We start from the raw sequence: 22,282 nt of genomic DNA on the forward strand, positions 1-22,282 counted from the left end.
ATGCTGTATATGTGCTGCAGATTAGAAACCGTTATCGTGTGGCAGGACTGATCCTCCATAACCTTAGAACAAACTGAAGTGACACCAGAGTTGTGCTGGTACCTGCATGAGGTCTAAATTTGTCCTGGCCTTTCTTCTAGCAGCAGAAACAAAAAAAAAAAAAATCTGACCAATTGACTGTGAGATGTTATAATTTCTTATGGTCACCTGTGAGAGAGCATTGGGGGTAATGCTGGATTATGCAGTTGCAGCACTTTTTGTATGCTCTTCCCCACAGTTGCTCCCATCACATTTGTAAAGGAGCTCTGCAGCTTGGAGCTGCAGGAAGGTGGCACAGCTCACTTGTCCTGTGAGGTGTCCAAGCCTGACATCTCAGTGGAGTGGAAGAAAGGCATCTCTGCAGTCCACTCCAGCAATAAGTGCAACATCAAGCAGGAGGGGAATGTGCACACACTGGTCATTTATGATTTGAACTGTGAAGACTCAGGGGAGTATAGCTGCCATACTGCTGATGGGAAGACCACTGCCAGACTAGAGGTTAAAGGTATGATTTCCTCCCTACTCAGCAATTGTGAGAATGCTGTGACTATTTTGGGGGCTCCCCAGTACTAGAAAGAAGTTGAGGAACTGGAGCAAGTCCGTGGAGGCCACCAAGTTTGTTAAGGGGCTGGAACCCATGAAGTATGAGGAGAGGCAGAGACAGCTTGGTTTGTTCAGCCTGGAGAAGAGAAGGCTGAGGGGGACCTCATTGCTGTCTGCAACTTCCTAATGGGGGTCTACAGAGAGGAGAAGGAGACTCTCCTTGGAGGTGCCCAGCAAACAGATGAGAGGGTGAGAGGCAACAGGCACAAGCCACAGCAAGGGAAATTCAGATTAGGAAAAAACTTTCACAGTGAAGGTGGGTAGATACTTGAACTGGGACCCAGAGAAGCTGAGGAATCTCCATCTTGGGAGATATTCAAAAAGTGACTGGATAGGGCCTTACACATCCAGATCTGACTTTGAAGTCAGCCCTGCTTTAAGCAGGGGATTGCACCAGAGACCTCCAGAGGTCTCTTTAGCCTCAGTTATTCTGTAATTCTCATTCCTGGCTGCATGATTTGAAGTTATTCATAAAATGGCGCAGTCTCGGGTCTGCAGGTTTGTCCTCTTTGAGTGCTTTTCTCCCATTTTGTATTTTATTTTGAGGGTGAGAAGTCATCTGGGCTTCAGAAATTACATTCGAAGTTAGGTGGGAATTCTTTGTGAAAAGAGGTATGGGATACAGGGAGAGAAATGCAGTTCCCATGGAACTGAAAATTTTTCTGCTGGTTAACTCCCCTCCCTCCTCCTCCATCTGACCATTCCTGCCCCTGGCAGCTGTCCTTCAGGTAAATACAGCAGAACTGTATGTGAACTTCATGAATGCTGTTACCATTTCAGTTCTTACTAGTACCTTAAAAATAAAACTTTCCTCCACTTTTTTTTTTTTTTTTAATACACATTTTTTTCTCTTTGCATTTCAAGCTCTGCCTGTGCTTTTCAAACATTGGCTGAAAAATGAAGAAGTGGAGGAAGGCCGCACAGCCCTGTTGCACTGTGAGCTGACAAAACCTAATGCAGCTGTGGAGTGGAGGAAAGGAGATAAGGTGTTGCAGCCGAGTGACAAGTATGAGATGAGGCAAGAGGGGACGTGTGTTGAGCTCTTTATCTACGATGCTGAGGCTCAGGATGCTGGCGAATATACATGTGACTCGGGGGATCAGCAAACCTCTTCATCATTGCAAGTCAAAGGTAAGAGGACCCTTGCCTGAGAGCAGAGAAGTTTTGGCTGTGGCTTTGTTCAAAGGTGAAATGGAAGCCTTATTGCAGAATTTTCATTAACGCTCTGTGCCTAGGAATTACAATGGAACAGGGTTTGATCCACAATCTGTTCTTCAAAGAGGGATGTAGTGCCTTGTAAACCCAATTCTATTTCTGCAATTGCAATTTTGATCTCACTGTGAGAGCTGGGAGCGAAACTGTAGCTGCTGCTGATGGAGGTTTTGCACAAGGGCGTTTAGGAAACTTGCCTGCCACCTGGTAATAAGAGAAACTGGAGTATTTTTCTGTGCGTAGAATGGGCTCATCTTACATGGAGCTATTGTACCTATTTGTGGCTGAGCAGCCCAAGAAGCGTGGTTCTCTACCTTTTTCTAGTGGCCACATCACTGGAGTTTTAAGAGTTTTATTAGGTTTATACTAAAAGAGTGCTGTGTCTTTTAACTCAGGCAGCAAGATCATGCTTTTCGATCCGGTGTTCTGCTCAGAATGAGTGGTTTCCGCAATTCCGTGTCCAAACACTGTGATCTGTACTGTTGTCCCTCTAATTGATTACACTGAAAATTGTGGGTGTGCACACATGAAGCCCTTAGAAGGCCTGTGACCCACGGCGATGCTTTATGAAGCAGCAGCGGTCTCCCATCACGGTGTCAGCGGCTGATCCCCACGAGCGTTTGGCTGCGACAGACTTCAAAGTCCTGCTGCAGAGGTGGCATTCCCAGCAGACAAGCTGTGGTTCAGAAAGATGGGAACCGCCACACTGGAGAAGTTGCAAGCTGCTTATCCCTGAGTCACTTCTGTGCCTGCTTCTCCATTTCAGTGCTACCAGTGCTGTTTAAGGAGGAACTGAAAAATGTGGAATCCCAAGAAGGGGAAACAGCTGTCCTACATTGTGAGATCTCCAAGCCAGACGCTCCGGTTGAGTGGAGAAAAGGAGGGGTGGTCATTCAGCCCAGTGACAAGTACGAGATGAAGCTGAAAGGCAGCATCGCTGAGCTGATCATTCATGGTGTGGAGCCTGACGACTGTGGGGATTACACTTGTAGCACTGGATATGAGATCACCGCAGGTTCTGTGTATGTACAAGGTAAGATGAAATGTGATGAAAATGCTCTGATTTCTCTGCCGGAATTTCTCACTCCAATATCTTTGACGGTAACAGCCCAAACTTGTCTCAAATGGAAAGAGCTGAAACTCCATTCTTTTCTTTCCTGATTTCAGTGAAGATGTAAACGTTTACATCCACGCTGAGGTTAGACCAGTGTTTATACATTAATGCAGTTCAAAGCACCGACCATATTGTGTACAATAGCAGATGGTACTGTTTAAAAACTACTTCTTTGGAGTAACTGCTATGAAAAATAGTGAATTTATTGTTATGATTGATTATGGTTTCAGTTGTTGTTGATATTCTTATTAATCTTTTAAAGCAGTGTAAATAAATACTCCATTTAGATCGTAAGCTAGCTCTCTGCCTCCAACCACATGCATTACCAATCAGTGCAGGTGTCTGCCACACGCAGGACAGCCAGGCGTGAACTAGTCATGAAACAGAGAGTCCTTTCAATGAAACAGTGCTTGCAGACAAACAAACACACTTCATTTGCAAGCATGTGAAGGATGGAAGGTGGTTTTTAAATCCCTTAAAGAAATTTAAGGTCTTTTTTCCCTGGAACAAGCATTACACGTTTAATTCTCCTGGACAACTTGCACTGTCACTTAGGTTATTTTCTCCTGGAAGGAACGTGTATGTGTTTATGCTTTTATTTTCCTTTGGCACCTTCTCTTGCTCTGTTATACAGAAGAAGAAGCAGTCATAGTTTCTGATTTAAAGAACACAGACGTCTTTGTGGGTGAGTCAGCCATGTTTACCTGCGAGCTCTCACGCCCGGGCGTGAAGAATGTACAGTGGTGGCTAGATGGATCTCCCCTTCACAACAACTTTGTGACAGAAATCTCTGAGCAGGACGGGACAGTTCACACTTTAACCCTAAAGGACGTGGCGTGCCATGACTCAGGCACTGTCACCTTCAGAGCTGGGTCCCTTATATCTTCAGCTAAATTATTAGTCAAAGGTATTTCATTGTTAGAAAGACACAAGTGACCACCTCCACAATTGCTCAGTGTGCTAGTGCTTCTACCTTCCTGGCTACCCTTACTAAATTTCTCCAAAATTCTTCTTTGGCATAATAGTCCTGCAACCTTCCACTTACACCAGTCACTCGGACTCATGCCAGCAATCTTGTAGGTGCAACCACATCTGCGTTTTGGGTGGTACAGGTGAGGAAGGGTTGCAGGGTCAGGGCTGTTGCTTTCACCTGACATCTCGGTAGAGCTGAACATATTCAGGAGAAGAGGCCGTGCTTTCGTCACTGTAGTGCTACCTGATTCTCCCCCTGAGCTGTTTTTATAATACCACAAAATATTTTGTGGCCAGAAGTTCACATAATTCACTACTGTGCTGTTCCATAGCTTGGATATTGTCATTATACTAAGTGCAACATATTCCCAAGTCAAGATCTAGGGCTCATACACTGATGGCTCCAGAGCCCCCCTGGAAGCCACTGGTATGACCCCGGAGTAGCGCAGTGGCAAACTGGGCCTCAGTAGTTGACTGCTGGAGTACTGATGGTTACCATTGTACTGGCAAAGCTTTATTGTCTGTTGAATGAATATTCTTCTCATTTGGTAAGGGTAGCCACAAACTGCAAATAACACTGAGCTCCAAACTTTATGGTAAAGCAAGCTGCTTCACATCCATTTTTTTTTATAGCCATCTGGAAAAGCTGTTCTTTTTCAGATAAAAGTAATGCTTATTCTCCACTTGGAACGGGGATTTGTATATTAGGTTTAGTATGTAAGGAGGTATAAAGGATGAAGTGTTCTCTTTGTTCAGGTCTTCCTCTGTGTTGTAATTATTCACCATAACATGGATTATCCACAATATGGAACTGTAGTCAGGAGTCTACTTCTCTGTCGGTCTAATATGTTCCTTGTTGGACCTTCAGAAATTTTTGCTCTCTGAGGAGAAGAAATGCCAAATCATTTATATCTAATATGAGAATGGTGCAGCAGTGAGACAGTGTGTAAATATGACAAATCCCATGTTCATTTGCCATCAAATTTGACCTCAGTATTTCCAGAGACAGAATCTGGTTCTGAGCACTGTAGGCAAAGATCTCCAGCAGATACAGAAAATAGATTAAAAATAAGTGCACTGTTAGGTATTCAGCCCACTAAAGGGCTTCTGGGAAGCTTTAAATTCATAGAGTCTCAGAATTGTTGAAGTCCAACACCCAAAGCTCATGTTAGTACAAACATGTATGTGGATATAGTGTGCTTCTGCTGAAGTAAAGATTTTTTTTTTAATGTGAAATAAGTCACAGTATTATATGACTATAACCGGATTAGGATGAGGAAGGCCTTTAAGAAACGCCCCAGTTATGGTGCTCTGCTCAATAACGCTTGGTTTAATAGGAAAGTAAAGTGCTAGTAAAATTCTAACTGTGTTTGTATTAACGGCCAATTTCCTGCACTTTATTTTGTCCAGAAATTTGAAGATCTATCTTCAAGCTATGTATATTTCAGTCTGTCTAGCTGTCAGTGGCTGGTTCTTCATCAGGGAACAGGTTGTCTCTCTTAGTGCCGTGCACCCTATTCTCCCGGTGTAAAGCATGCTTATGACGGGTTCTACATTCTGTAACGACCAAGATCTCAAACGATCTCTTCTTTGGCCTTCACAATATCATTGCCCTACAATTGCATCCGTTCAATGTCCCAGCATGACTGCCTCTTCATGGATGGCCAGGGTGGAAAGGAGAAGGTCAGAAGAGCTGTCCTCCTCTTCTGACCCCCTTGGGCAGGGATGAGAATTGCAGGGTACCCCAAGGGCCAGGGCGCTTCCTGTCATGCTGCAGGGGAGAATAGGGCCACCAAGCTCTTAGCTTAGCAGTGGGACAGTGAGAAAAGGACACTCTCCTTCTTTTGGGACAAGAGGTGACATTGACTGTGAGGAGCGTATTTCTCCATCTTATGGGGATAGTGGTGTAGTCCCCCAATTGCACAGAGATCTTCTTGTTTCCTCAGTCCTGATGTAACTAAAACATCTCCAGCGTCTGCCATTGATGGCTCCTCTCTGTACACACACATGCACACACCCAGGGTGGTAGAGGGAGCCTTAGGGAGCGGAATCAAGCCTTGCAACATGATTCCGAAGAGACGTTTCCAAAACTATCTTTGCTTCCCAAGGTCTGCCAGTAACATGGGAAATCCCCCAGCCCAAAGCACACAGCTTCAGGAGGTGCATTCCAGACAGATGTGTGATGTACAAACCAGCTAGTGAAAAGGAAACAGCCTCTTATTTTTCCCCAAACTCTCTGCTACAGGGGAACACATAGCTAGTTAAAAGAGCAAGCACCTCTTGCCTGTGCAGTGCCCTCCCTTGTTACAGCTGTCCAAGAGCTTTGCTCCCCATGCTGCTGATGACTTCCTGACATGTAGCTATCGCCAGCACAGTACAAGGAACAAGCACTGTAATTTTTCATTTCTTTTCAATTAGTAGTTGCAGAGAAGGAGCCTCTGGGAAAGTATGTGGCACTCCTGGCTTTGTGAGGTCGTGTATTACAGGGAAGACACTGTGATGTTGTGGCACCTTGGGAGCTGTAGACTCATTGCTTGAAATTCCTAGCCATGATTAGCCACGTGGACAGTGGGTGGACTCTCAACAGGAGCCTGCCTTTTCACCAGTTGAACGGCGGACACCCCACTCAAAAGCCTCTTTCTCCCAGTCCCATTGAACAATGCTGATGTTGTCTGTCTTTTGCTTAAATCGGTCAAGGCAGCCCACCCACTATACTGCTCCATCTTAGACTTGCACTCTTGAAACGTTCTGGGAAGCAGAAGCGTTTCACATCCAGCACTGCTTAGGCTAGAGAGTCTCACGGGCGCTGAGGGGAAAACGAGTGATGGCAGGAAACCTGGCAGATGTTCTGTGCAGAAGTTCACGGTCAGGACTGTTAAAGTGCAGACCTTAATTGCTGCTGGTCCATTTTCCAGTGTGCTAGTGAAGTTCTAATGCATCAGTTTTGCTTCTATCCTGCTTGATGCTGACACAAGCAAAGACTAAACCACTAATCCCCAGTGTGTCCAGTCAGCTTCTTGCTTGCACTTTCACTCGCCTTGCTTCCCAGATTCTGTACTTGTCAAAAATCTCTAAGTTGCTATTTCCATGAGGATCCACTAATGCATGTCCTTCCTGACGTGTTGGTTGACAGATCCAACCATTGAAGTGGTCAGTCCCATGCAGGATATTACTGTTGATGAAGATGGCACAGCAGAGTTCATATGCCAATATTCTAGGCCAGTGCACGCCATATGGAAGAAAAATGATCAGGAAATACATGCAGATGGGCAGCGTGTCATTATCGTGCAGGACTGGAATGTAAGCATGATAAAAATTAAACCTACGGTACCAGAAGACACTGGCATCTATTCTTGTGAAGCTGAAGGCACTAAAGTGGTGGCTGCACTTGCTGTTCAAGGTGAGGTCTTCCAGACAAAGAGGAAGACTACTATCATGGGTTCCAAATAAAAAGGTGGAAAAATCATGGAAGCATCTCACAATAAATGACTCATCAGAACCCGTTCTTTGATATTCGCTCCAGTAGTGATAACAATGCTAAAAATAGTTGGGCGTTAATGGGAACTGAATAGGAAACAGCGACATTTCACTGAAGCTTAGTTCTAATTCATGCTCTCTTACATCAATTACGTATCATACCTCCTATACAATGAACCACATTTGGCTCCATCATCAGTGCAATGGCATGTGTCCTACTGAGTTACTGTGATGTCGTAGATATAATGTTGGTCCAAAGGAATAGTGAGAATACTTTTTGCTGTTACAGAGTGGTTTTTATATGCAATGCACTTTAAAAGCAGTTGCTAATGGATAGAGGGAATTTTAATTTTATTTTCAGTTAATGTCAACTGCAGCTAATCTAGTTTGGTATTTTACTTATTTCAAATACTGATCACTCAAGAAATACCTTCTCACTTGTAAACAGCGTTTGTGAGGGCCCCAAGAAACAACAAATAAAAAAAAAATAACCATAGGTGTATATTTTATATAGATGTCTAATAATTTATTTTTGATGTCCGTGTATGGAATATTTGTTTTCAGTCACCAGGTGAATTAGTATGATCAGCAATAATATTGATTCTGATCTGATTTCTGAATTATCGTGTTTTTTAGGCAAAATTATGCTTTCTGCCTAATTTATTGTGAGTATAGAGCAGAATATTACTTATTATAGTATTTTGTACTTTGATAAGCACCTTCCTTTTTTAGGAATTAAAAACAGCTAACAGATATTAATGAGTATAAGCCAAAAGAGGAGATAGGATCTGTGATCATCCGCTTCTTATGCTAGGAAAACTAGGACTCAAAAAGTACTCAAAGAAACAGCTCGGATTGATCCTAGCATAAATTGTGCGTTCTCCAAGGGTTTGAAAAACCTTTATCGTTCTCCCTGAGTATTATAAACTCTGGACATTTTTTTAGTAACTCATACCTTTTTTTGCTAGGGAATAGTCTGTGTTTCAAACAGTTCCAGACAGTGGTTGTAGAGATGCTGAGCAGGAGTATCTCACAGTGTTGGTTTATATTATAGATCATCACCATTGTATGGTATTTGTGTAAACTATGTTTATGTGCACATAATTTGTCCGTGGAGTTGGTCTGACAGAAATTATGTCCACGTGCACCACACATTTAGTTGTGCAGCAGGCTGACTGCTTATGTACAAATGCCAACCAATGCATGCGATTGCAGTGACTGTGCAGGCAAATGGAGTGTGCAGATAAGCGCAGATAAGTGCATGCTTCTGACCACACAATTCAGCACAAATATGCATAAGAAAATAAACCTAAAACATTATCATAAGACTTTTGTAATAATTCAGAAAATACTGTTAACATAGATTTTAATTTTCCATGTGTTTCCTAGAAGCAGGCTTGCAAAATGGTTTGTTAACTTAATTGACAGTCCCTATAGCTTTGCCAGCTGTGATTTTCTCTCGATGCATTTGTTTTGCATGAAAGGTGGTAAGATTTTATCGTAAGCTGTCAGCTGATTCAAATTTCCCCCAGTTATGATGTTAATTGTGCCTGCCTGGGAGGTCTATGGGAAATGTTTCCTGTTTGGGGACAAAAAGAATCTAGGATCATCTTCCAGGACTATCACTTCCTGTTGAATATTGGCTTGATTCATATAAACACCAACATTTTTTCTTTATTCATAAAGACAGAAGTCAGGTTTCTGGAGGAAGTCTAGATGAAATGCTAGAGCTTCTGGAGGTTTTCCATTATTTTTAAACTATCTCACAACTTCAAACGTTTTTAAATGCAGCACTGTATTAGAGCATGGCTGAAATTAGCAGCTAAAGCCACAAGCATGCTTTATCACATCCATATCCTTTCCATCAGCTTTCCAGCAATGGGAATCACCAGTGCTCCAGGTTTTGTCAATATTCAGATATGCGTAACCAAACAATTAATACCATTGATGGTTCTCCTTCTCCACTAGCCAAGAACAGCATTGTCCAGGGCCTGGAAAATGTGGAAGCAGTAGAAGGAGGTGAAGCCCTCTTTGAATGCTACCTTTCCAAACCCGAGTGCTACAATTACAACTGGCTGATTGATGATGAGCCTGCCAAAACTACTGAAAACACGGAGATGGTTTACTTTGAAAATGGGCGCAGGCACCTTCTTCTGCTGAAGAACCTAACTCCCCAGGACAGCTGCAGGGTGACTTTTATGTGCAGCGATGCAGTGACCTCTGCCTTCCTGACTGTGAAAGGTAACCGTAGCAGTCTCCTGGGGAGACCTAAATTTTTGATTTGCAAGGGCAAATGAACCAGCAAAAGGGGATGAGTGGCAGAGAGGAAAAGTGGCGTTAAGCTGCTTGCTTCATGCACAACTTCTTATCCCCACATGATAAATGAGTGATGTTTTATATTTTCCTTTTTTCTTCTTGTTCTTTGTGCTATGACCTGGATATAAGTAGCATCATTTAGCAAGGAGTTAGAAGCATATGACTGTCTTACAATAGTCACTCCTCTGGTGAGTTGTGTTTATAGGTGCTTCAAGACTTAGAGATCAGAGTTAGATCAGCACCAATAATATCTATATTTTATACTATTACCTGGAGATGCCTGTGGGGGTCAGAACCCCTTTCAGAATATAAGAACAGCCGTCCTTGGTCATAGCATGGTTTCTTCTTGCCAGGTGTCCTGACTGTCAGGGGCCAGATGCTCTGGGAAAGAATAAAGGGACAGGAAAATATGGTGTGATTCTTCCCAACAGATTCTTCTTATTTTATTAGGTGCAGAGACTGAGTAAAAGGCAGTTCTTCACTTTGCAGGCATTGTTGCAGTCACATGTCGAAAGAACTGTGGTTACAGAATCACAGAATCACAGAATCGTTTAGGTTGGAAGGGACCTCTGGAGATCATCTAGTCCAACCTCCCTGCTCAAGCAGGGACCTCTAGAGCACATTGCCCAGGATCACATCCAGACGGGTTTTGAATATCTCCAGGGAAGGAGACTCCATTACCTCTCTGGGCAACCTGTTCCAATGCTCTGTCACCCTCACAGTGAAGAAGTTTTTTCTCAGGTTCAGATGGAACTTCCTGTGGTTCAGTGCAGGTTGCACTGAACCAAAGAAGAACGAGGATAAGATAAACAGCAAGGCATTCAAAATTAGTTTAGTAAATAAATTACACCTAGAGCCCCAAGAGCTTAGCTGTTGTTGCCACTTAGGTATCATGGTGGAGTTGACTTTTCTAGGAACTTGTGTTCACTAAGAGATGCAGCACTCTACGATTTTCTTGGCTCTTGACTAGAGACGAATCTCTCTGTCACCTTCTTGTGTCTGCCTCTCATTTGCATTTCCATATTTCTGACTGCCGTATGTGCCAGCATTGCATATCCTATTTAATATGGCTTAATCATGAAACTAGACAAAAATAACCCACTCCTGTTCCCACTTCCTTTCCATTGTACTACTTCCTGGGATGTTTTCTAATTATTACCACCTTATGCTCAGAAGTGTCTTTTGAAAAGGATTTTCATTCTCAAGGAATATTTCCTTTTTTTTTTTTTTTTGCATATAATAGAATTTCACGTACTTTCAATATCAATTGCAGAGTACGGGGGGTTTGGCTTGGGCTTTCTGCTTAGTTGTGTTTTATTAAATCTATCATTTCATTAAATCCATCTGCTTAGGCTGATAATTCTGAGATCAAATCTAGGCTTGCTATGAACAGATAGAAATCTTGTCAAACCTTCACAGTTGCATCTGATTGCATCAGGAGTAGATTTAACTCTATTGTTTCTTAATGTTTTTGTTATGGTCTATTCTCTAGTTCGAGTCACTGGGCGCGTACCCATATATACAGTTCTGCGCTAGTTATCCAACAAGAGCACGCTGCACAGCCAGCATGAGTATTCTCTGCCTGTATTATGCTTCAGTCTCTTAAATCCATTTACCTCATTTACTTTGTGTAAAAAGCAAAATCAGCAGCAGTTTGTCTTAGTCCTCTCCTGTTTAGCTTAGTTCCAGAAAGGACCTGATTTGTGGTACAGACGTTCTGATAACCCTTGGGAGCTCACGCAAAGAAGTTAGTTTGGAATAGAGACATTCTGATAACTCTTGGGATTTCTTGCAAAAAAAAAAAGTGATAGCTAGAGAACCTAAGTTTAAAAAGGAAACAAATTGAAATGCATTTTGTGACTCAGAAATGTGCAAAGTGGCGGGCTTGCAATTACCTTCTCCTCGGTTGAACTTCCGTCTAGTGGTGGTGTCTTTGCACTGAAACTTTGGTGGCAACGTTAGAAAGTTTTAATTTAGCTCAAAAAGTGTTTGGAAGAGCAAACAGAATTGGGGAGAAAAAAGTGAACTGTACACATTATGAGAAATTTTAGGTGACATATGCAGAGTGAATCTTTGGTTTAGCCAGCTGTCCTTCGTCAAGGCCAAGGAGGAACACAGAGGTCTTACCACGTGGAGCATGATTCTGTTTCCTCATTTATTGGTCTCCAGTTTGTTCTACATCATGTACATTCGTTCTTCATTGCTCTTTCTAATTCAGCCACAGTCCTGAGCCACGTTTTTTGGGGAGATTTTTTCAAGTAATCTCACAGCTTGGCTTCCTATTTTTCCTTCGAGTGCTTTCTTTCTTCTCTGTGTGCCTCTTCCCATATTTTCAATCCAGCTTCTGCAATTTTTGTTGCTAGGTAGTGTGGGGTTCACTGGCATACCAGTGCCAATGTGTGTTGTAATTATCGGAGATGGATTGTTTAGTTTCAGACCCTCAACTCTCTCTCTCTCTTTCTGTTCACTTCAGCCTCTCTCCCAAGTGTGAAAAGAAAGGTCTTAGCTAGACTAGACAGACTTAAAAGCAGCAAAGTCTGACTTGGAATCTCTGGGTTTCGTTTAATGTTACTGTCTAACACGATACCTTTTTTGAGGAGGCACATTTATCACCAACTCCTTTATTTCTGTATTTCTATCACTTGATTCTTCTTTCTGTGATTGGAATTTGATTCTTCTCTTCGTAGAAATAGCAAAAGGATTTAGAAATTAAGATTTGAATGAGTCTCTTATCTTAACAGCAGGCACAACATGTAAGTTTTTTTTTCAGCTGGTTAGGGCTGAGGTGGACTCCGCTAGCAACTTGATTAGGTGTAAAATGTGATTATCTCAGGCTTTAGTTGCTCAGCCGGTTCATTCCAACTAGACATGAAGAGCACATAAGCATTAGGCTGCCTGATTTCTCTACAGTGCTTAACAAGATCAATTGTTTCTGTGCTTCTGGGTTATGCATTCGCCATTTGCATCGAGGAATCAGAACCAGGATTCACCTTAGGTAATTGCAGGCAATTCTATGAACTACCTAAAGCTACTTGTCCTAGGCTCCCCTCGTGCTCTGTACAAGAAAGGCATCCTCAGAGCATCTGCAAATGCTTATCTCACTGAGATACTGACTCTAAAGGGCAAAGGCTGTCCTTTTCCCAGCATTTTCCTGGCAGTATTCACAAACTGTTCAGTAAAGAAAACACAGGGAAGCAGCAGTTTCCAGTCAGAGATATGTGACTTCCAGTGCTGAAAGCTCTGTAAATTCATTTGAGTTCCTTCAATGTATTTTTCTGCTACTTGGAAAAGGAAGACATTTCTGGATTAGTTTTCACTCCTGATATTTTTGGAAGGTTTCAGGCCCCAAGGATACCATCCGTTCTAGTGCCATAGGTAACCTCCCTATTAATGGTCTTCTTGATCTCTGAGGCCTGGCTGCCCAGAGATTCAACACAAATACTCACAATACCTCTTAGTGGCATTTGTTTCAGTACCTGAGGGCTTGATTACCTGTTCGTTTTCTGCAGGGTGGCGCTTACGAATCTTGCAGCCTCTCTCAGATGTGGAAGTCTCTGCAGGGGACAAAGCTACATTTAGTTGCGTTCTAAGTGAAGCAGTGCCAATGAATGAAGTTACCTGGTATGCCAATGACACAGAGATCCAAACAAATGAGGACTGGGAGGTGCAAGCAGATGGAAATAAGTACGAACTTATTCTGAAAAAAGCCCAACCACATCATTCGGGAGAGGTGACCTTTGCTTCCAGGGAAGCAATTACATCAGCCAAGTTAGCTGTGATCGGTAAGTTCATACATTTTAAGTATCTGTCATTCTAGCCCAGTGGCACTTGAAATGTCGAATTTTGGTAGTGAGCTACTGCATCAAATTTTCTAAATTTTGTACTGATTTCTTTCTCATGTCCCAAGCTAGCATTCTTAGGCTGAGAAGACGCTGCTGCTGGGCAACTTGTTCTTCAACCAGAAAAAGTTCACCTCATCAGATGAAAATTAGATCAGGCTAGAGATGATCACCAGGTTTCCTTAGCTGCAGCCTTTTGTAAAATGTAACATAGACTCTCATGAAAATCAGTTTACGGAGAGTTCAACACCACCCTCTGCAAACATATGGACACTGGAGAGAGCTGAACTAGAGTGCATGTGGGAAAATTATCAGGAGCAGCAGAGAACCCTTTGAAGTTTGCCGATCTACTCAAATAGAGATTTGACCGTAAATACAGTCAAGAAGTTGTGCACCCAAGGTTGGCACGTGGGAAGAAATGTTTGGAGTCTCTAAAATCGAAAAAAAAAAACCCATCTGTTGACCTTATTTCCCCATAATTTGTTGATTTGTTAAGGTATATGATTCGCAGGTGATTTACTCAGTAAATACGCTTGCAGACTACAAGAATTATTCCTGTCTCCTAAGCCTAAGTGAAATTGGGTGAGGAACATTTTCCAGTGTACTGAGTGTGATCATCAATAGCCAATCTGTTAGGACACAACTCCATTTTCATTATGTATTTATTTGTTGTTGCCCAGTGCTGACATGTATAGCGGTGGCACAGAAATTGGGTGAATTTCTATTAGAGTTGCTAGAGTTACACTGTAGTCTTCTGACAACTTCCTTCCAATAAGGTCAGACCTGAGATAAATAAGATAAAGGCTGAAACAGAATTGAAGATTTCTGCCAAATTCCTTTCTAATCTGGACAGCACAGGGTCATCTTGTTTTCATCCAAGTGAGAAAAAGTATCAGGAAAATATCACAATAATAGGTGACATAATTATCTGAGATGGCACTTGGAAAATGACCATTTGCCATTAGTAGTGTAGGTCAACCGGTCAGGCGCAGGTGTGTCTCGTGGTCATAGGCATGTAGCCACTCAGCTTCATACTGAGACAGATACTGAGTATATTGCACTTCCTTCTTGTGGCTTGCAGGCCTCCAAGGCTGGTGTAGTATAAAGCATTATTGCTCATGTTATACATCTCTGGAACTTTGTTGTGCCCTCAGCCCGCCCTGATCCCCCTGAAGAACCAGAAGTTTTAAGTAAGAACAGTCACTCTGTAACTCTGTCTTGGTACAAGCCGCTGAGCGACGGTGGTTGTGACATCCTAGGCTACAACGTTGAAATGAAAATCCCAGGTGTTGGCTGGCAGTCATGCAGCAAGGGCATGATTCAAAACACAGAGCTTGTGGTGGACCATCTCACCCCGGGCGAACCCTACCGATTCCGCATCTCAGCTATAAACAAAGTCGGGGCCAGTGAGCCGGTGCACTTCCCTCAAATGGTTCAGCTAGGTGAGAAAGAGAGGTGCCCCCAGGAGGACTGAGAGCTGTTGTAGGCCTGTGTTTTGCATGGCATGCCTGCTTCACCCGCTCTAGGGGTCTCCTGGAAGAGTCCACTCTACAACGTATTGCGGTGCTTTGCTGCCTGCACTGTATAGGAGAACTAACTTGGAAAAATTGTTCTGGGCTACTGCAAAGCAAAACCTGCTGCATTGTTCGTGCTCAATGTTTATTTTCTCCAAACTGCATCAAGCTGTTGCGTGGCCTGCCGTGCACCCGTGTGTTGTCTGGTGACCATGAGTTTCTTTTCTGATGGAGGTCAGATGGAACGAGGCGGAAGGAGCATGCTGGCATGCGTCTGGTGCAGCTGAGGCCCTGGGTGCCTATGCAGTGGGTGGGCAGCGTTGTCTTCTTCACCCGTCTTTCTCTCTTGTTATACTCTTTGCACATCTTTTATAATAACCCTCGTGAAGGAGTGCTGGAGGACACAGCTTCTTTGGTGTCTGTTGGTGAAACTTTGGAAGCTGCAGTGAGATGGAGAGCCACTCTTCCAAAGTTTCTTTCTTTTTCCTGTGATGCCATCTGTGATAGCAGAGTCCCCAGCAAGTACCTCAAAGTGAAAAGACTGTATCTATAAAAAAAAGATCCCTTTTGCTTAAGACTCAGGCACACAATGATGTTTTTGCAACATAGCAGCTTCCAGTGTGTCAGCTGCATCCTGATAACTCTGCATACGCTCACTTCGTCTGCAACAACTCTGAACTCGTGGGCAATGATCCCCTCACCCCAGTGAAATGGGCAGAGGGGCAGATGATGTTCAGGACTGTGATCCTTCTGGGAACTCAGCTGTGTGCTTTAGGTCCCAGTCAATGGCAGCTGAACGTCTGCACGTTTAATGGATTTGTCTTGGCTTCATTTGGAATATCATTATCATACAAACAACATGTCATTGGCAGGCCTCCTTCCAGGGTAAAGAAGATAAAGAAGAATTTGAGATATTCTTTATGCTTTTTGAGAATTTTTAACTCTTCAGGAACTAGAGCAAAAATTTTCTTTTTTTTTTCTTTTTCAACTTTCAAGACTAGGATGAAGTCAACTTTTAATAATCTCTTGTTTTCTTTTTTTCTTTGTTGTCTCACTTCTTCAAAACTTCTTCACTTCTAAACATTATGATCTTCTAGGATATTTAGGGCTGCTTGAGTGTTCATTGTGATGGGTAAATGAAGATCACCAAATGCAGAACTAGGAAAAATGAATCAACTTCTGCATGTACATATTTACATGAAGTTGGTTTAACCTCTGGGAGAACCTGTGCAATTAATTTCGTATTATCTTTGGAAGTTTTGAACTTTGGATGCTGCCAGTAATGTTCTTTGCTTGTCTACAACAGTCAAAGAATCTATAAGTTAAGGATGGGATGTTTAGTTATTCTACAGAGTGATCTGGACCACCTTAAAGCCAATTTATGATGTGTTGTGTTAATTCATGTCTCCTACCTTTTTTTTTTTGTAATTACAGAGCCTCCACTTACAGTCACTCATCCTTTGGTGGGAGGATCAGTCTCAGAAGGGGAGGTGGCTCGCTTGGAGTGCAAATTATCAGCTGAAATCCAAGAGACAGCAACATGGCTCAAAGGAGAAGAACAAATACAAGCTGGAGGGAGATACGAAATCCTCTCTGATGGAAAAAAGCAGATACTCATCATTCATGCATTTAAACCTGAAGATCAAGACACGTACACCTGCATGATTTCTCCCGAAGTCAAATCTGTTGCCAGCCTATGTTTAGAAGGTATGAAGAGTGCATTCTTGTGACCTTAAATCAGTTCTGCTTAGGGACATTTAGGGGCCTCTCTACAGTTTGGTCTTGATTTCAGTTTCCATTACAAGTAGTGTCTCAAGTCCACAAAGAATCATTATCTTCCTGTTTGTGTATTGCCCAATATGTTTCTGAATGTGTAATAGTTTTGAGCTATTCAGATAAGATTTTCCAGATACTTTCCACCCTAAAAAATACTGATTGTCACCAAAGTCCCCAGCACTTCATAGCTGAGAATAAAAACAAAACTCTGAAAGAAGTGGGAAAATTGGGTAAGTTGGAGTAGTACAGTCTTCTTATACTACACTGGGCTAAACTCTGAACCCTTTTTTTTTCCTCCCCTTTTCTTTCCTCCTCATGGTTAGGCAACTCAGTCTGCCCCAGAGGGTGAATCAGACCTAGACATCTAAACCTAGGTGTCTCCAGGCAGCTGTCTCCATGTGAGATGGGTGTCTCAGTTCCCATTACAACCAGTGGAGATCTATTCAAGACAGTCATTGGAGCCCTGTTTAACTTTGAAATAGAGAGCACTGAATTGCTTTCCATGCTCCACTGGCTAGGGCTTCCTATCTGCTTTGACTGCAGAAGGAACCAAGATAACTGGCTTATACTAAATGTCTGGCTTTTAGTTGGCAACGGTTAAGTGAAGTGAATCACACTAATCTGACTATGAAGAGAAAGAGCTGACAATACTGGATGGATTGTCAATGCAGCTGTTTGTTCGTTCTTTACAAAATGAGCTTAATTGGTTAAAATGTGTGGGTAAATTAAGATACGTGAGGAAAATACAGTAATGGGTAGATTTCTTAAGAAAAAACAAAAATCCTACCTATTTCTGTCATGCCCTCACTTGAGATCAAGAACTTATTAGCTTCCTGTTGAAAGACTATCATTGTTCATTTAATTGTGTATGTTAATTTCCATATCCAAATGTGAATCACACTCTTATAGTCTGAATTATTATTATTTTTAGCAACAGCTTTGACACTTTACTTCTATTGTTCTCCATGAGTGAGTCTGCGTTTTTTTTTTTTTTTTTAATGCGGAGCCTTTAGAGATCCAAAATTTTTCTATGCATTAATTCAGGCAATATACAGTCAATGCCACATTTCCCTGGAGGCATTAGTAAAACTGAGAACACAGCAGGAGATAAAAAATAGTCTTTGGTTGTGTCTTTGAAATTGAAATATTTTTCTGCAGCCCTGTGCAGAGATGTGTAGAGTGAGAGGAGAGACATGGAACTTCACTCAGCTTCTCTACCTCACCTTATGGTTTGTGCACCTCCATGGGTTTTCCAAGGCCAAATTGCAAGCTTTTGTTTTCGAAACATGAGTCTAGCCAAATGCTAGATAGCTTACCATTTTGGAATATGACTACATATAAGAAATAGAATTAGACATGAATATTAAAAAGTGACAATATTTGGTTTACTAGGGGTTCAAATGTGTGAGAAAGAAAAATGTTGATGTTCGGCCATATTTTATGTACATGCACAGAATGAGAAGATAGTTGAGGTTGGAAGGGACATCTCTAGGTAACCTAGTTCAACCCACCTGCTCAAAGCATGGTCAGCCAGAACAGGTTGCTCAGGACCTTGTCCGATAGGGTTTTGAATAACTCCACAACCTCTCTGAGTTACCTGTTCCGGTATATTAAATTTATATTTTTTTCCTCAACATAATGTTAATTAAGTGCCACTGAGATTCTTCTGTCACGATTTTAGTATGATATTTCCATGTGCTTTTTCAGGGCTTAATCATAGACTTTGTTTTTTACCATATCACCAATATAATTCTTCTCAGTTCCTACTGTAGCAATGCTAAAAGAGATCGCCAGGGAAACAGCCCCTGCAAGCCAACTGGAAGAGCTGGTGGATGAACATGTCCAGCCCAGCTTGCCCCCTGAGGCTGCTCAGGAGGGAGACCTTCACCTGCTGTGGGAAGCTCTGGCCAAGAAACGCCGGATGAGCCGGGAGCCCACCTTGGATTCCATCAGCGAGGTGCCTGAAGAGGATGAGAAGCTTCAGAAGCTGAGGAAGGAAGAAGCAGAGATGTCTCACTATTACTCAGAGGAATACTCCACATGTGATGAGCTGGCTAGGACTGGCGAAGCAGATTTCTCTTTCACAAGCTCAGATGATGAGTCTAGAGCTGGGACTCCCTCACTAGTCAACTACCTCAAGAAAGCTGGGAAGACAAGTGTCAGTGTTACTAGCAAGGTTCAATCCATCTCCACGGGCAAGTTATGGAAACAGTGGGAGAAATCCAGTGTGGAAACTGCTGTGCCGGCCCCATCTGCTAAGCCCGCTGAACCAGAAATAACAGATTTAGATGATCCTTCCATGAACAAGGCAGCTGTAAAGATCCAGGCTGCTTTCAAAGGCTACAAAGTCAGGAAGGAGATCAAGCAACAAGAGTGCCCAGTGTTTGCCGAGACCTTCAAAGATTTCTCTGGTGAGCCTGGAAGCACTCTCCACCTTGAGTGTGTGGCCCACAGCAAAACTGATATGCAAATCCGTTGGCTGAAAGACGGGGAAGAGCTTTCAGATGGTCGCTACTACCATATCGACAATTACAGTGATGGGACCTGCTCTTTGATTATCACTGGCCTGGATATGAAAGATGCAGGTGAATACACCTGTGAAGCATCTAATAAATTTGGCAAGGTTTCACACAGTGCTAAGGTAGTGATCAGCAGTCAGGAACCTCAGGTTATTCGTAAAGAGAAGCAAGTTAAACATACCACTGACAGCGAGACTGAGAGCTCCTCTGGCAGTGAGCTGGATGATGCTTTCCGTAAAGCAGGAAGGAGACTTCACAGGCTCTTCAAGGCCAAGATCTCAACAGAGATATCTGATGTGGAGGAAGAGCTCTTTGTCAGTGCAGATGAAGGGGACGTAGAGGTGGTAGACCATCAGACGTATCGTGAGGATGACCAGTACATCTACATCAAGTTTGAAATCTTGTCTGAGGCAAAAACTGCTGCCACTCGCTTCAGAGAGATGTTTGGTGCTCTGGGAATCCCTGTGGAAATTGACATTTTGGAACAAGGCCCTAAAAAAGTGGAATTGCGTATTGGGAAAGCAACACCACCTGCCCTCGAAAAGTTCGCACCACCAGTAGCAAGACCTCCACCACCTTTACTGACTTCTGATACAGGTGAGTAAAGCAAGCTCATTCTGTCTTTGAAAAAGGTAGCTGGAGTAGGTCAGGATGTTATTTTTTCACTTGTGAGTAACTTTTAAAACTTTATTTTTTGCTTTATGCAGATATTTTGTGGCAATCTTTGCACTTTAGAAAAAATAGATTAAATTTTTCTTTTTTTTTTTAAATTTGGCGGAGAGGAGGGAAGTCGGTGCTGGGCAGGGGGTTACAAAGTTCACACTTACCTATAAAGCTGCTTTTCATAGTAGAAATGTCCAATGCTATGAGAAGATAGCTACGAATGCTTTTATTGCTATACTTAAGTTAATTAAAAAGTTTTCAGAACAGCCCTTAAAGAAGGACAAAAGATATTTTGTCAAGGAAAGGAACTGAGACAATATGTAGTTTGCAGCTGACATGTTTCAATGCTTATGGCAGTCCAGGAGAACTTTTTCATAGTGTTTATCAGGGAGTTTCTATCTGACCTTTATTGTCACGGAGAAAAGACGTCACACTGTTACTTAAAAACCTCTGAAGCAGAAGTCTTCTGGCACTGGTCACTCCTAAAATACATCTAACAGACCGATTTATCCTTTCTTCTTCCCTAACTACTGTGAATTTAGCTCCCATGTTCGTGACTGAGCTTCAAAACCAAGAGGTACAAGATGGATATCCAGTCAGCTTTGACTGCATCGTCATTGGCAAACCTCTCCCGACGGTTCGCTGGTTCAAGGATGGGAAAGCTATTGAAGAAAATGACCATTACATGATCAACGAGGACCAGGAAGGGTGCCATCAGTTGATCATCACAGCTGTGGTCCCTGCTGACATGGGTGTTTACCGTTGCCTCGCTGAAAACAACATGGGAGTTGCTTCAACCAAAGCTGAGCTTCGAGTGGACTGTAAGTCTCAACTGTATAAAAGCCAGAAGGAAGGGGTTTTGCTCAGAGAGGGATAAATATTTTTTAAGAAAAATACTGTTTACATTTTCTTAAAAAAATCTACACATTGCCCACAAAACGTTTCACTTGCGAACCTCTTAGGTTCATTGTGGTTTTGCCAAAACTGAGGTAAGGTCCTGTGCAAAGCTTTTCAGATAAACAAAGATATAAAGGTGTTTCCCATAAGCCAGGGGCATGTGGGGCCCTTCTGCAGCAATGTGAGGTCAAACTGCCCGGCATTCACGTTAGTAGGGAAATAGAGAGTATGTCCACCTCACTGGACAGCCACGAGGTCTGGGAAGATTCTGATCCACAGGAAATTCTGGTAGGAAAAAAATGCTTCTAGGTCAAAAAAATGGGAAGGGAAAAAGAAAAAAAAAACTCTGAAATGTTCTTTGAACTAGAAATGTGGATTTTCAGCTGAGTCTGGCTCTTGGAGTGCTGTGGATGCGCTTTTAATAGAAAGCATGTATTATTCTGGACTGAGTGACTGACTGACTGAACAGTTTTTACAAGCAAAATGAAGAAATACAGAGTTGCTATTTTTTAAAAGGTTTCTGCTAGAATATTGTAAATGGGTTAATAATAAGACAATAGCTGTGATGTTAGGGCAGCAAACAGACGCAGCAGTTTGCGCGGCAGTGTCTGGGCTCTGCCTGGGCCTTTTGTGGGCCTTGTTGGAAGTTGTGGAGACTTTCTGGGGACCCCCGAGGAACTAGACGGTGCCTGCTGCTAGCAGGAAGGGAGAGCTGGGCAAGGACTCCTGCAGGGGGCCTTGACTTAACTTCTCCTGGGAAGTTCTAGCTAGGTGGGGCTGCTGCTAACGAGCTCTCTGGGCTGCCCTGGTCAGAGGGAGTTGGGGCTTTTGTTTCAGGTGGCTCCTGATTGGGTGGGTCAAGCGCCCTTGTGAGTCACTGCTAGGCAGAGGCCTATATAAGAGCCAGGCCCAGAGTGCAGCCAACAGAGGCAGCAGTTTGTGCAGAAGGGTGCCAGAAGGCAAAGAAGGCACCTCTCCATTTTGCACAGTGGTGTGTCCTTCCCCGGGCATGGTGATGACATGCAGCAGAGCATGTTCTCCAGTGGCTGTTGGAGATGCTGCATCAGCTGTGTCTGAGGCCTCAACCCAGACAGACCCTCAGACAGCAGATGCAGTGCTGCAGGTGTCAGCCTGCAGGGAGTGCCTGGGGCCTCTCCGTGGGGCCTGGGCTGACAGTCAGCTCTCCTGCGTGAGGTGTGCTGTGGTTGACCAGTTGTATCACTAGATAAAGGAGCTGTGTGAGGAAGTTAGTAGGCTGCGTAGCATCTGAGAAGATGAGCAGGAGACTGACAGGGTATTCTCAGAAACTGTGCAGCTCCAGGAGTCCCCACCCCCAACTGC

The 22,282-nt window shown here is 43.0% G+C and overlaps 1 protein-coding gene across 1 annotated transcript in view; it reads left to right on the plus strand.

Annotated features, from left to right (window-relative positions):
* Positions 1 to 22,282, plus strand: part of OBSCN (obscurin, cytoskeletal calmodulin and titin-interacting RhoGEF) — a 212,106-nt gene that overhangs the window by 113,944 nt on the left and 75,880 nt on the right. The window contains exons 57-66 of the mRNA XM_068934092.1: positions 278 to 544; positions 1,507 to 1,773; positions 2,621 to 2,887; positions 3,603 to 3,875; positions 7,074 to 7,340; positions 9,386 to 9,658; positions 13,243 to 13,515; positions 16,521 to 16,793; positions 18,623 to 19,978; positions 20,587 to 20,865. Coding sequence (XP_068790193.1) covers positions 278 to 544; positions 1,507 to 1,773; positions 2,621 to 2,887; positions 3,603 to 3,875; positions 7,074 to 7,340; positions 9,386 to 9,658; positions 13,243 to 13,515; positions 16,521 to 16,793; positions 18,623 to 19,978; positions 20,587 to 20,865 — 3,795 coding nt within the window. The remainder of the gene's footprint in view (positions 1 to 277; positions 545 to 1,506; positions 1,774 to 2,620; positions 2,888 to 3,602; positions 3,876 to 7,073; positions 7,341 to 9,385; positions 9,659 to 13,242; positions 13,516 to 16,520; positions 16,794 to 18,622; positions 19,979 to 20,586; positions 20,866 to 22,282) is intronic.

Source organism: Struthio camelus, chromosome 2, assembly GCF_040807025.1.
Source record: "Struthio camelus isolate bStrCam1 chromosome 2, bStrCam1.hap1, whole genome shotgun sequence".
Lineage (NCBI taxonomy): Eukaryota > Metazoa > Chordata > Aves > Struthioniformes > Struthionidae > Struthio > Struthio camelus.